Source organism: Myotis lucifugus, unplaced genomic scaffold (assembly GCF_000147115.1).
Source record: "Myotis lucifugus unplaced genomic scaffold, Myoluc2.0 scaffold_223, whole genome shotgun sequence".
NCBI lineage: Eukaryota > Metazoa > Chordata > Mammalia > Chiroptera > Vespertilionidae > Myotis > Myotis lucifugus.
The window spans coordinates 1,489,856-1,503,941 of record NW_005871271.1 but is presented as its reverse complement, the minus strand read 5'-3'; the positions used below and the strand labels follow the sequence as shown (position 1 = coordinate 1,503,941).

At 39.8% G+C, this 14,086-nt stretch overlaps 1 protein-coding gene across 1 annotated transcript in view; it reads right to left on the bottom strand.

Annotated features, from left to right (window-relative positions):
- Positions 1 to 14,086, bottom strand: part of ITGA8 (integrin subunit alpha 8) — a 191,843-nt gene that overhangs the window by 60,543 nt on the left and 117,214 nt on the right. Inside the window, exons 14-16 of the mRNA XM_006098219.3 lie at positions 7,751 to 7,796; positions 5,251 to 5,358; positions 578 to 633 (exon numbers count right to left, since the gene is read on the bottom strand). Of these exons, the coding sequence (XP_006098281.1) occupies positions 578 to 633; positions 5,251 to 5,358; positions 7,751 to 7,796 (210 nt within the window). The remainder of the gene's footprint in view (positions 1 to 577; positions 634 to 5,250; positions 5,359 to 7,750; positions 7,797 to 14,086) is intronic.

Genomic DNA, 14,086 nt, shown 5'->3' with positions numbered 1-14,086 from the left:
TGAATGCAGTGCTTTAGCAGAGGTATGAGTTCCTAGTTCAATTTGCTTACGTAGAAAACTTTTTTTTTCATAGTTGGGATCAAAAACAATAGAGGAGCTGAGAAAATATTTAGGAAATACTCCCCATGCTAAAAAACTTGTTTTTTACACAAATCATGTTTTTTTCATGAGGTTGGCAGAATCTATGAGTTCCCTTGGGCTCATAGGAAGAAAACATCTTGATTCTCTTCCTCTCTTATCATCTCTTTAAGACCCCACTTGCATGAATTTTAAAACATCTTTAGCACATTTCAAGTTCCTTCAGAAAAAGAAATAGAACTTCCGCAAGGTGAGGAGGTGGGTGAGTAGCACCAGCCCTGAGCCCAGGAAACACCCCCACACAATTATTTCTGCTTTTCTAGATAATATTAATACCAATTATTTGAGTAATGTTTATAAAGAGAGCTCCGTATATACACTAGGAACCTTGGTATTAACAAAGGGCTCACTAAAAGTTCTAAGAGGTCTGCACAGAGAAATGCTTACGGTTGACTTTTCTTAGTATACTATAGGAGTATAAAAAAGAAAACACTCTCACCTATTGTGTTTGGAATGCTCTGGCCTTCTACAGATGCACATACTCTTAAGGAAAAGCTATGGAAAATAATAGTCAATAATTTATTGGTTAATAAAGTTTTGAATCTGAAGTAGAACTCTTCCCTTAACTCACCCTAGATAGATGAGTACACCATTTTCCTCTATGCTTCACTTATTATACACATGCAACTAAAAAATAAATATACATATAAAATATACACATATCCTACCAGTTGGCCTCAGCACTAATATAATTAAGACTGGTGAGGTTATCTGATTTAATCAATGGGTTGTTTAATCAATTGCTTGCTGCCTGTATTCAATAAATGATTATCTCCATGTGCCAGAGGGTGAAGAATTGAGCAGGACATCAGGGGAACAGCTAGTGGTAGAGCCTGGAGATGAGCAAGAACTTGACCCCATTTGAAGAACCTGAAGAAATTTGGTGTGGTTGGTGCATTAGAGCAAGATGGGAAAGATTGGGAAGGAACAAGGCTCTGAAGTCATGTTAAAGAACTTGGATTTAATCCTAAAAGGCATGGAGCACCATGGGGTGATTAACCCACATCCCCACTCTGCTTGGAAGAAGAGAGAAACTCGGTGGTAACTTGCTAGGGGTGGGGTACAATTTGAGGCAGATACACTGGGCGAGGGAATGGCAAGAGAAAGAACATAAGGAGCATAGAGTGGCTGTTTCAAGCCTGGTAGGCCCAATTATATGGCATATAAAGATGCTAAAAAGAGGGTATATGTGCAAAAGAGACACTTTATAGTTTTTCCTGAACATCATCCAGAGAGGCGTCTGCCACGGTTTGTAGGATGACCTGCCTTGGGCCTGTTCTGTGGCCATGGAAGGCATAGGAAGCAGCCAGGTGACTGCCTGCCTTGGCTGAATGTGCTCACCTCCCTCCTGACAAATGTCAAGCCCTGACAGCCAGCCTTTGAGATGGGGCTTTTTCACATTTCTAAGAAAGTGAAAATATAATAAAATACTTAAATATGATTTAATGACAGTTATAACATTTTTGCTAGTAAAATACATAGTATAATTAGAATATTTCTGCAGAACCCAAAAGGAATAAATAATCCCTAATCATACTTTAATTATGTGTCAGCTTCCTGTGTCAAACCTAATGAAAATGTGTCACATCTGGGATTCATCTATCTCCCGTGACCTCAGTCAATGTTTCCCTTCAGGGTAAATAATTTGCCATATGCCATTAAGCCAAGAGTTTCCTGAGATTTCTCCATTATTATAGCATTTTTACCACTTCCCCAGAGAAATCACAAATTCCAGCCCACTTCTACTTCAATTAGATATATTCAGGGAAGAGAAATAGTTAATTGCATCTTTGAATTTCTTAGTAGGTCTGCCTTTCAAAATTGGAACTTCTTTCTGTGCCCAACTTTTTTGGAAGTCCTTGGTTATCAAAGAAAGCTGCAAACTATTATTAACTAGAGACCCGATGCACAAAATTTGTGCACCCCTGAGGTGTCCCTCAGCCTGATCTGTGCCCTCTAGCAGTCCAGGAGCCCTTGGGGGATGTCCAACTGCTGGCTTAGGCCAGCTCCCTAATGCACATCCTTAGCACTGCTGTGGAGGCGGGAGAGGCTCCCACCACCGCCCTGCACTTGCCAGCGGTGAGCCTGGCTTCTGGCTGAGCAGTACTCCCCCTGTGGGAGCGCAGTGACCACCAGGGGGCAGCTCCTGTATTGAGCATCTGCCCCCTGGTGATCAGTGTGCATCATAGTGACCAGTCGTTCCACTGTTCAGTCAATTTGCATATTAGCCTTTTATTATATAGGATTATTAACTGAGTTAAAATTTCAAACTAGGATTTATGGTCATAGTCAACATGGTACATTATAGCTTGAATAGGTCTGATGGGAACAAAAAAAACAAATCAACTTAGCATTCTCATCACATAAATTCAAAATGAAACTGTCTATAGTGCTTCTGATATATCAGAGGTAGTACGATCCACTACAAATCCTCTAACACTAGTCCTAACCCAATGCAGTAATGGTTGGAATAATGCTGTGATACAGCAGTGCCAATAGCCATGGATGATGGAGGAAGAATGAGATAAATGTGGAACAGGATTTAAGTAGCAATTCATTTTTCAGTTTAACCAATTCAATCCTATTTCATTGATAGAAAACATAAGATTTTACAAAAAGTTAGGCATATTTAAAGTTCTTTTCAGATTTGAAAAGTGGATAGTTATAAACTTTTAAATTTATAATATGTAACATTTTTACTAAATTGTTTTAATTTTTCTGATTTGTTAACAATTAAGATTGATTGAGCTGATTTTATGTTTTTATTTATAATTTAGAAATTCTAGTAGCAGCAGGTACTTTATAAAACTGCATAGCTGTTTGAAAGACACAGAAATTCACATCAATGGAAGTGAAGAACTATTTCTGAATTTAAGTTTACTTAATAGTTTCAAATGTGTGATACAAGGTTATATTAAATACAGACCAAAATTACAGAAAAGAAAATCAACAAATGTTTTTCAACAATTTTAGAAAGACTGAGCTAAATTCTTAGAACAAATTTAAAAGGTATCAGAGAAACACATTCTAGACTGAACCAGTTATTAACTTTTCAAATTTTCATGCTCTGAGCCACCATTCAACGTTTTAAATATGAAAATGAAACATCTTTCAGAAAGCATATACAATAGAATAAAATAAATAATTATAAAGGCATATATTTTATATTTGCCCACATAACAAATTGCATTTTATCTTAATAATAATTTAATGCAACCAGGAAAATGGTTCATGAAAAGACATTTTCTTGTTACAAAGTAATACTCTTTCCATAAAACCAAACAGACTTCATCTGTTAAAACTACTTACATTTTATAAAAATACTAAAAACCCTTAGAAAAATTATCTCATTTGAAACAATGTTTTATATCAGAGTGTGCCACACAGATATGCTTAAAAATTCAGCCTATACAGTCCATTCAGCTGTGAATGTGAACACACAGGACTATTGGGGGAAATACTGAATTTCTAATACTCATGCCTGTGTAGCTGGCACAGCTCATTTCATGCTCATTTAATCATTCCAGGGTAAGGACTAGCAGGAGAATTGTGGTTCCTGTGCCTGGGCCATATAGAGCATAGCTTGTCCAAGTTCCTTCACATATTTTCTCAGATCAGGTTTTCATTATGTTTTATGGTTTGAAACCCTTTTAAAATGTGCTCTGGGCATTTCCCAGCTACTTTCTAAAGCTGGTTAAGGAGAGGACAGGCTTCCAAGAATGGGGAGCTCCCAGCGAAGGATGTTTTACAAAGAATTCCTCAGGGTCTTCCTCACCCCCACCCTCCACCCTCAAAGCCTTTGACTTCAGAATGAATTCCTACCCAAAAGCCATCACCAGCATGCCGAAATTGGCTGGAAATACTGTAACTTCTTTGGGTCAAGACTGCATTCTGACATTCTCAGGAACCTAACATACCGAGTTAGACCACATTTCTGGAAAATGAGGGCAAATCTCAAACACACCAAGTGTTGGTTGATTTTTCAGAGGATGTACCTTGCTGGCATTGCCCAGTAGGACAGACCTTGACCCTCGAGGACCTGCATATTAAAAACAAAGTGGCATTTTCTCCGGCTGTGTGACCATCAAGTTCCATTCTGTAATCCCTTTGGATAACTGGATAACTGGCAAGATTCAAAAACAGCACTTTCAGAACTTGGATAAGCCATACTCTATATGGCCCAGGCAAAGGAACCACAATTTTCCTGCTATTCCTGATGATGAGATCTTGGCCACACAAAAATATAGTTTAGGACACAAAAATCACTATTTTTATGTTTACCTTCTGTCTAACGGTACATGCTAAATTAGAAAACTGACATCTTTTTTGAGCACAGGAAACCAAGTAATTTAACCCACGCTTGGCTTTTGAAGAAAAAAAAGGACGTTATATATGTCTGAAAAGTGGTATCCATACCATATGCAAATGTAAAAGTCAAGGTATTTCATTATCTTTTCAGTTTGGTTAATGTTTCTTTTAAAATGCCAAGAATCTGAAAAAGTTCTCCAAGATTTGTTTCATTAGGATCATTCCCAAATGTTTTTCTACTGTTGGCCTTGGAATAAGGTGGGGATTAGGGTTGCTCACCCCCATGCAGTATAACTTTTGACTCTATAGTTGGCCCTTCACATCTGCCGATTCAACCAAATGCTTATGGAAACTGTTTTAGATCCGTAGTTGGGAATCTGTGGTTGGGGGTGCATCATCCATGGTTAGTTGAATCTGAAGATGTTAAACCTGCAGTTATAAAAGGCCAACTGTATTTATTTAAAACAAGTCTGCATATAAGTGGACCTGCACAGTTCAAACCTGTACTTCTCATCTCACCTGGAGCCTTGTAGGCTGGAGAAGTCACCGTCAGGTGATAAATTGACAGCAAAGGATCAGGATTATGTCATAAATCTTAGCTTTTGTTTTAAAGACTTATGCTCGCTACTCCTATTTGGTGCACAGACCTGCAGCATCGGCACCTCTTGGAGTTTTGTGTTAAAGAAATGCAGAGTCTCAGGCCTGTCCAGATGGATGGACCCAGAAGCGGCACCTCCACAGAATCCATCAATCCAATTTAATTCCTTCACAAAATCCCAGCGTGACTTGAATGGACTAACTCACCAGGCCACAGAAGTCATAAACTCTGGAATCTGGCAAGTTTTATTTTCCAGGTTGATTATCACCGGCTGCAGCAGAAGCTGGGCATCCACCGTCACCACTGGTCTCGCTCTGCAGAGAGAAAACACAGGATGTAAATGAGCCCCGGGAGCCATCGGCAGAAGCCCACCCCACTTCTAGAGGCCACCGCCAACATCCCTGCCTTTGTGTAAAGAATTTGCCTCACTGCTTCAGCAGGTGGGCACCAGACTCAACAATGACATCTGGGAGCTGGCGGACACAAATAAAGGATGTCCTGCCCCGGCAAGGAAAACCGCCTTCCACACCTGCTTTGTTTATGGAGTGGGTGCCTAGCATTCTGGCAAGGTTGTTATGAAATACTGCTCTGGGATCTGCCACTCTATCTATATCCACCTTACTGCTTGATTATTTTTTAGTTTCATCAAATTTTCTAGCCATGCTTTACAGATTTAACTTCATATACAGCAGTGGTTCTCCTGACTATATAATATAAGCATCCAGGAGCTTTAAAACAGGTAATATCCTCCCCCCTCCCTACACACACACACAAACACACACACACACTCACACACACACACTCACACACACACAGGCAAATCACTAGGGTCACTGGGTCAGGATCAGGCACTAGAAGGTTAAAAAACCTTCCAGGTGATTCTACTGTGCAGCCAAGTTCGAGGAGAGGGACTAATACAAACTCAATTAAAGTCATAACCAGATGAGAATGTAAGTCACAGGGAAAGGGGACAGGACAATTTTTAAACCTTGGTTCCAAGTCTTCAGATGACAACATGAAATGCTGCTGCATCGCATGGGTTTTTCTCTGACAGGTCGGAGGCTGTGCCTTGGGCAGAGTATTGTTTAGGACACTACTTTAAACAATTTCAGGATTACAACAATGGGTCCACCGGGAATTTTCCTAAACTCTGTTACCTTATTTATTTGTAGTCTGTTATATAATTGTGCTTTCAATATATTTTTTGGTCTTTTCATTTGTTTGTTTGTTTTGTTTTTTGTTTTTTGTTAATCTTCACATGAGGATATTTTTTTTCCATTGCTTTTCAGAGAGAATGGAAGCAAGAGAGGAATGGAGGGGGAGAGAGAAACATCAATGTGAGAGATTCACATTGCCTGGTTGCCTCCCACACACACTCCAACCAGAGGTCAGGGAGTGAACCTGAAACCCAGATATGTGCCCTTGACTGGGAATTGAACCCATGGCCCTTTGGTGTGTCACATTTGAACTGATGTTCAATGCTTGCTATTGGAGGCTACGAATTCCTGATATTTTCTATTCCCTAATTTAGTGTCCTCACTTTTCTATAGAGGACATGGTTACATTCTCCCACCACACATTCCTTCTCTATCAGCACATTTTAATGCATTTATAAAGCCAAGGGAAGCATGTAAATACAGTAACAACAACAAAAATGTTTCACTTTATAAGTTCTAAGATTCATATCTTCTTTTTATTTTTTTAAATCCTCATCTGAGGATAGGTTTCCACTGATTTGAGAGAGAGAGAGAGGAAGAAGAAACATCAAACATCGATGTGAGACAGAAACATCGATTGGTTGCCTCCCCTGTGCACTCCGATGGGTGATTGAACCCACAACCCAGGCATGTGCCCTGACAAGGAATCAAACCTGCCATCTTTTGATATATGGTGCAATGCTCCAACCAACTGAGCAGTACCAGCCAGGACTCATATACTAACATTATGTTAGTAGGGGCTGGAAGTCTGATCACGAGGTATGAGAATAAAAAGATAGAGGGATAAATGAAGGGAAAAAATGAGAGCAAAACTGTCTCCAAATTTTAAATAGAGCATCTAAATGTTCTCCAAAATGAATAGTTGGGAAATACTCTTTAAGACAAAACCAATAACAAAAAGGAAGTGCATTTGAAACAATTAGAAAAGCACACTCATTAATGGATGGAAAAAGAAAATGTGGAGTATATACCCAATAAAATATTATTCAGCCATTGCAACAACATGGAAGGACCTTGAATGCATTATGGTAAGTGAAAAAAATTCAGAGAAAAATACCATATGACCTCATTTATATGTGGAATCCATAAAAACATAAAAAAAGAAAACGAACATAGGTACAGAGAAGAGATAGATGACTGCCAGAGGTAGCAGGGGTTGTGTGGGGCACGGGCAAAATGGGTAAAGGTGGTTAAAAGCACAGACTTCCAGTTAAAAGATTAAATAAGACTTGCAATGTACAGTGACTATAGTTAATAATACTGTATGTATATTTGAAAGTTGCTAAGAGGGTAGATCTTAGCAATTCTCATCACAAGCAAAAGAAATTTGTTACTATGTGTGGTGATAAATGGTAACTAGACTTATTATGGTGATCATCTCACAATATATACAAATATTAAATCATTATGTACACCTGAAACTAAGATAATGTTACATGTCAATTATATCTCAATTTAAAAAAACATTTGCATACCGCCAACCACATACCTATAAACAGCTACTTTTCCTGTTCCGAATGCACCCACAATTAAATCTAAAAAAGACAAAAACACATGCACAAATTTTATAGAAACAATTAATCTAAGCTTATCATCATAAATAGCATGCAGAGCATGAAATGCCGATTGTAAGATGAAAGTCATAGAAATAAGCACAGCAAATTCTAGAAAGCTGGCCTTCCTCATCACATTTTAGAAAGGATATTGGAAATTCACTGTAACTGTTCAATATGACACATGAGCCAGTAGATTTCAAATCCTTCTGAACTCAAGAAGGCCAGCTTTCTAAAAATGCTTAAGAAACTCATCATAACACTACCTCTCCCATCCTCCAGACTTAAGGCACATATCCTTAAGGAAAGCAAAAGGGGAAAGCATGTGTATAGTGCCTACTGCGTACCAGGCTCTTAAGTAGGGTGTTCCTAAAAAGTGTATACACACACTTTGAATAACTATAAAGGCAGTGCTTATTAAAGTACATTTCATTTTCAAAATTTAGCTATCAGCTGTTACATTTTTGGGGACACCCGGTATATTGTTTTATTATTCCCCTACCAGCAACAACCCTATGAGGCAAGTAGTATTACCAAGGAAGTGGGACATTTTGACTGTCATCTTGACACAACCATTTGCTCTTTACAAATACATACTTTTGGCAAAGTGATCAGTAGTATATAAAATAATTAGCATAGCATTATAATGATCTCAAATAATGACAACAATGATAATAACACATATTGAACACCTACTATAGGCTAGAAATTTTTCCAAAATATTTACCTTAACTGATTCCGAGCAAGAAGTTAGGAAGTCTCTATTATTAGCACAACTTTGCCGATGAGTACATTGGAGCTTAAGGAGGCTCACCTATAAGCTCACACAACTCTGGAAGAGGTAGAGCTGGGGTATAGCAGTCCTAGACGATTTGAGGGGCAATGCTCACAGTGATCTCAGCGATTGGCTAATATACAGGCATAACTCTGTTTTTCTTATTCTAATTTATAATGGTTATTCTTGGTGGATATAGTGAAACAAAAATAAAAATGAGAATGGCTAAACATGCAGAATAAAGTTTAAATGTAGAGGTGAGAATGCTGGATGTGGTAGAAATAGTGGCTGCAGAAGAAAACTTACAATAGTCGAAACTATAATTGGTTATTCTAGAACAGAAGTAAAAATGAAAAAAAGAAGGGGTACTATATTTGACCACTGCATATGGAAAAGCAATCAAGGAATTAAATTGGATTGATGGAGTTTGCACAGGAAAATGATTTGTGGTCATATTCCCTCGACACTCACTTTTCTGGGACATAGAATGGTGACAGACTCAAGCAACTATGATTCTCTTCTGGATGCTTCTCTTGGCTGTGCCAAGATGGATAGAAATTGGAAAGTAACTAGGAACTAATGGCTCAACGCTATGAGGTAAATAGTGTCACCAGTGAAGTGGGACATTACTTCTTTACCCCTCACGAGGGATGACTCTGAGCATGTCTCCCAGATTTCCCCAGCTAGATAGAGCCCTACTTTACAGTGTCAACCTTTTTATAATAATCTTTTATTACATCCTTCCTTTCCACATCTCTCTTCCCTACTCCCTTAGCAATGTTTTCTTTTGATTATTTCTCAAATTGCTTCTTTTCTAATCCTTGTCTTAAAGTCTACTCTGGAAGAAGCCAACCTAAGTCAATAATTCTTGTTTAAAATGTTTGTGTGTGTGTGTGTGTGTGTGTGTGTGTGTGTGTGTGTGTGTGTTTAAATGTACTTGAACATCTTCAGGGTTAAAACCATGGTCAGAATATCTCTTGTTTTATCAATACAGAATCCGATTCAGGTAATAGCCCAGGACTGGATTCCAAAGCTCCATATTTTAAGAGATGTGAGCGCTAATGTTCAAATACGTCAAATTAAGGTTATCTAAGGATCTCTGAATCTGTGAGATTAAAGAACACATTAAGAAAAGGACTATAACTTGCCCAACTATAGTTCATGGAATAAAATATTCTTTTCCAAGGGTTCAAATCTTTGAAGCCAGAGCCAAAGTTTCTAAGTCTACAATTTTTAAAAATCATATCAGAATTGTACCATTTTCAAAAATTTCTGTTATATCTATTTCTTCCAGTGTATTAGTGCCTTTTTACTATGTCAGAGAAAAAAGAGCTACTGACTTGAAGAAACCTGAACTGTTCTTCCTGTGTGATCATGGGCTCCAATATTTAGACAAGTGCAACACAGGTGGCCTTTGGCCGGATACATATCTGTTGACATGACACCAGACAGGAGAGTTCCATTATGAAAACTCATCAAGAGGAATTATGTGTTTTACTTTTTGTTCCAAATAATTATATACCAAGATTAGACGTTTTATAAATAGCATGAATTATAAGAACGGACTCTCTGGAAATGGCAAAGAAATCAGGACTGCAAGCTCATCCAGGGCAGGAATATTTCTTCAGGCTTTCATATCACAAATACTTTATAGAATGGTATGGGTTGAAATAAAATAATCTTTGCATCCATAGTACCAGTTACAGAGCCAAATTCAGAGCAGGGGTTTATAAATTTCCATAAAATACCAGGATAAGTAGTAATGAGACAATATCCTAAAGATGAGAAAGATGAAGGAATAAGACAGTTATTAAGACAGGCTAATGTAAATCATAGCTAAATTCTGTTGGATTTTTGCACGTGCACTTGTAGGTATCAGGAAACACACACACACACACACACACACACACACACACACTCACGCTCCAGATTCTAGAAAATTCTAGAAAGTAATATAGTGGCTGCATAATGATGAGATTGTCATTATAGATGAGAAGTTGACAAACACCCTCCTAATGGTCATGAGCAAGAGGCCTTTTTCTTTAGCAATGTTAGTTCCAGTGCCTTAGGGTGGGAATTTTCCTACTCTGGAAAAATAAAATAACTGGCAAAACAGGCCACAATTTTCTTCATGAGAATGTGGCCACAGTTATTCCCAGGCCAAGAAAACAATTATCTACCACAAGAGTATGTTTGTCTTTTGAGACACCACCTTGGTATTGTGCCTGCTGGAAAAGGCTGGAAGCATTTATGCTCAGAACCTCAAAGTTCCTAGGTCTCCCTAGGGGAGCAGGATTTATCTGCTGATCTGTGTTCGTAACTAGTTTGTCCTTCCAAAATATGTGATTTGTTTTGATAAGTACTATGTAGTTTCTGTATACTAGTATATGTATTTAATGTGCTATATACATTAAATGTGCTATATATGCTATATACAAAAAATGTGCTAATGTGCTGTACCTTTGCTACACCTCAAGCCACGCCCACCAGCCAATCAGAGCGACTATATGCAAATTAACCCAACCAAGATGGCGGCCGGCAGCCACAAAGCTGGAGCAAGCAGGAGGCTTGGTTGCCCCAATGATGGAGGAAGCCAAGCTTCCCAGCTCCACGGTGGGCTCTGAGCTCCACTCAAAGCAACAAAGTTTCAATTATAGAAGGTAAATAAACCCCAGCTACCTGCTTTCAGCCAGCCGTAGACACGGAGCTGGAGCGAGCAGGAGGCTTCCCTCCCGCCCGCCCTGGCCAGCTCTGAGCTTTTATCAAGGCTACAAAATTTCAATTATAGAAGGTAAATAAATCCCAGAATTAAAAAAAAAAGAAAAATAGGAGAGGCTGGGAGCTTCCGTCGCCGGGGGGGTTTCGCCAGCTTGAAGATGGCCCTCAGCCCCTCACCCAGGGTGGTCAGGCACCCCAGTGGGGACCCCCACCCTGAAGGGGGTGTGACCAGCCTGCAAACACCCATGAGCCCCTCACCCAGGCTGGCAAGGCACCCCAGCGGGACCCCCACCCTGATCCAGGACACCCTTCAGGGCAAATCAGCCGGCCCCCACCTGTGCACCAGGCCTCTATCCTATATAATAAAAGGATAATATGCAAACTGACCCTAACAGCAGAAAGACTGGGAATGACTGGTCACTATGACACACACTGACTACCAGGGGGCAGACGCTTAATGCAGGAGCTGCCCCCTGGTGGTCAGTGCGCCCACAAGCCAGGGTGATGGCTGCCAAGTACAGCGGTGGTGGTGGGAGCCTCTCCCGCCTCCTCAGCAGCGCTAAGGATGTCCGACTGCAGCTTAGGCCTGCTCCCCGCTGGCAAGTGGACATCCCCCAAGGGCTGCCGGGCTGCCAGAGGGATGTCTGACTGCCAGCTTGGGCCCGATCCCCCAGGGAGCGGGCCTAAGCCAGCAGGTGGACATCCTCCGAAGGGTCCCAGACTCCAAGAGGGCATAGGCCGGGCTGAGGGACCACCCCGAGTGCACAAATTTTTGTGTACCGGGCCTCTAGTATATTTATATTTGTGTATATACACAGGGTGGGGAAAAAGTAGGCTTATAGTTGTTTGTATGGAAAACAATACAATAATTAATAAGTAATAATACAAGAATAAACTGTGTTTCCTGTACTCACAACTATAAGCCTACTTTTGCTCCACCTTGTATGTATACACACATATATGTGTACGTACATGCATAAACACATTTTTTTGGTTCAAATGAATTGTTTTTTTTCCATCTAACACCAGCAATAAAGTAATAAAGAAATATTTGAACTATGAACAATAAAAAAAATTAATAAAAAAGAAATATTTGAACTATGTACATTGAGGAAGGGAAAGGAATTTCTTTTCATATCAAACTTTTCTTATTTTCTTGTTTCTGAATAGTAGACACTAAACATACTTTCCCTCCAATTTAATTCAGTATGAAGTAATACAACTTTTATGATCAAACATTTGTCTTTAAGCATAAAGACATATAGACATATACACACAAACACCTACACACAATTTACTTTTAATCTTGCAGAATTCTGTCATGGTCAGGAATTTAATGGCAGTCAGAAAACAAAGAAATGTTGGTGCTGATATTCAGATTCATAACTCTGCAAACTCTCTCCTTCACTTTGAGACAACAGGCCTTATACCATTACCTAATGTTTACTTTCTTATAGAAAGTTCTTGAAGGCAGATTCTGAAAACAAACACATTCAAAATGGTGCCTTTCTTTAAACAAAGATACCCATTTTTTTTTCTTGAAGAAAAAACTGGCAACTAAAATTGGTTCTTCCCCCTTAATCAAAAACTGTTCTCAGAATACTGAAGTCCTTTTTTAGCACCTCACATAGCCTGAGAAACACAGTTTATTTTCCTTTTGGCTTTTGATGGAACAACTGAGTACTTTTAAGGACACAAAAAGAGGACATTAGCATGAATGCGGGATCATCTGGCAAAAATAATAACCCTAAAAATGCGAGGTCATAAGATATGTATACCTCCATTTTGTATTTAATTTCTACAAAATTGTTATTTTTAAATGAGGAAGAAGAAAAGAGCTGAGCTTTTAAAGTGGTAGTTGGAGTATAGAGTCAGATTTCATTAAACTATGAAGAAAAATTTAAGTTCTATTTGAAAACATCAGCCTTGTTTTGAGTGTAAATCTGATGTTTGGGTTGTGGGCAGGGTACAGGGAAGAGAGAATAAAAACTTCCTAGGAGAAGGGGAGCAGATGGAGGGGAAGCTAGCATGTGGAGCAGTGACAGTATTAAAGAATCACCCAGTGTTGTTTCCTGGAAATCACCATGTCCCCCGAGTGCCTACATTTCAGTCATGGGCCTTCTTACTCTCTCATCTTGTTGAGAAATACAGGGGTGGGCAAAAGTAGGCTTACAGTTGCAAGCATGTGAAACAGTTTATTCTTGCATTATTATTTATTAACTAAGGGGCCTGGTGCACAAAATTCTTGCACTGGGGGTGGGTCCCTCAGCCCCGCCTGTGTCCTCTCGCAGTCCAGTCCGGGACCCCTTGCTCCTTACCACCCACCTGTTTGCTGCTCCTTAACACTCGGCTTGCCATTCCTTAGTGTTGCCGTGGAGGCGGGAGAGGCTTCTGCCACCGCTGCTGTGCTCACCAGCCGTGAACCCAGCTTCTGGCTGACTGGTGCTCCCCCTGTGGGAGCGCACTGATGACCAAGGGGCAGCTCCTGCATTGAGCGTCTGCTCCCTGGTGGTCAGTGCACATCATAGCAACCGGTCATTCTGGTCATTCTGCTGTAACGATAGCTTAGGCTTTTATTATATAGATCAGGGGTCCTCAAACTTTTTAAACAGGGGGCCAGTTCACTGTCCCTCAGACCGTTGGAGGGCCGGACTATAGTTTAAAAAAAACTATGAACAAATTTCTATGCACACAGCAATGTCAAAAACACCCGGCGGGCCGGATAAATGTTTTCGAACGGGCCGCATGTGGCCCGCAGGCCATAGTTTGAGGACCCCTG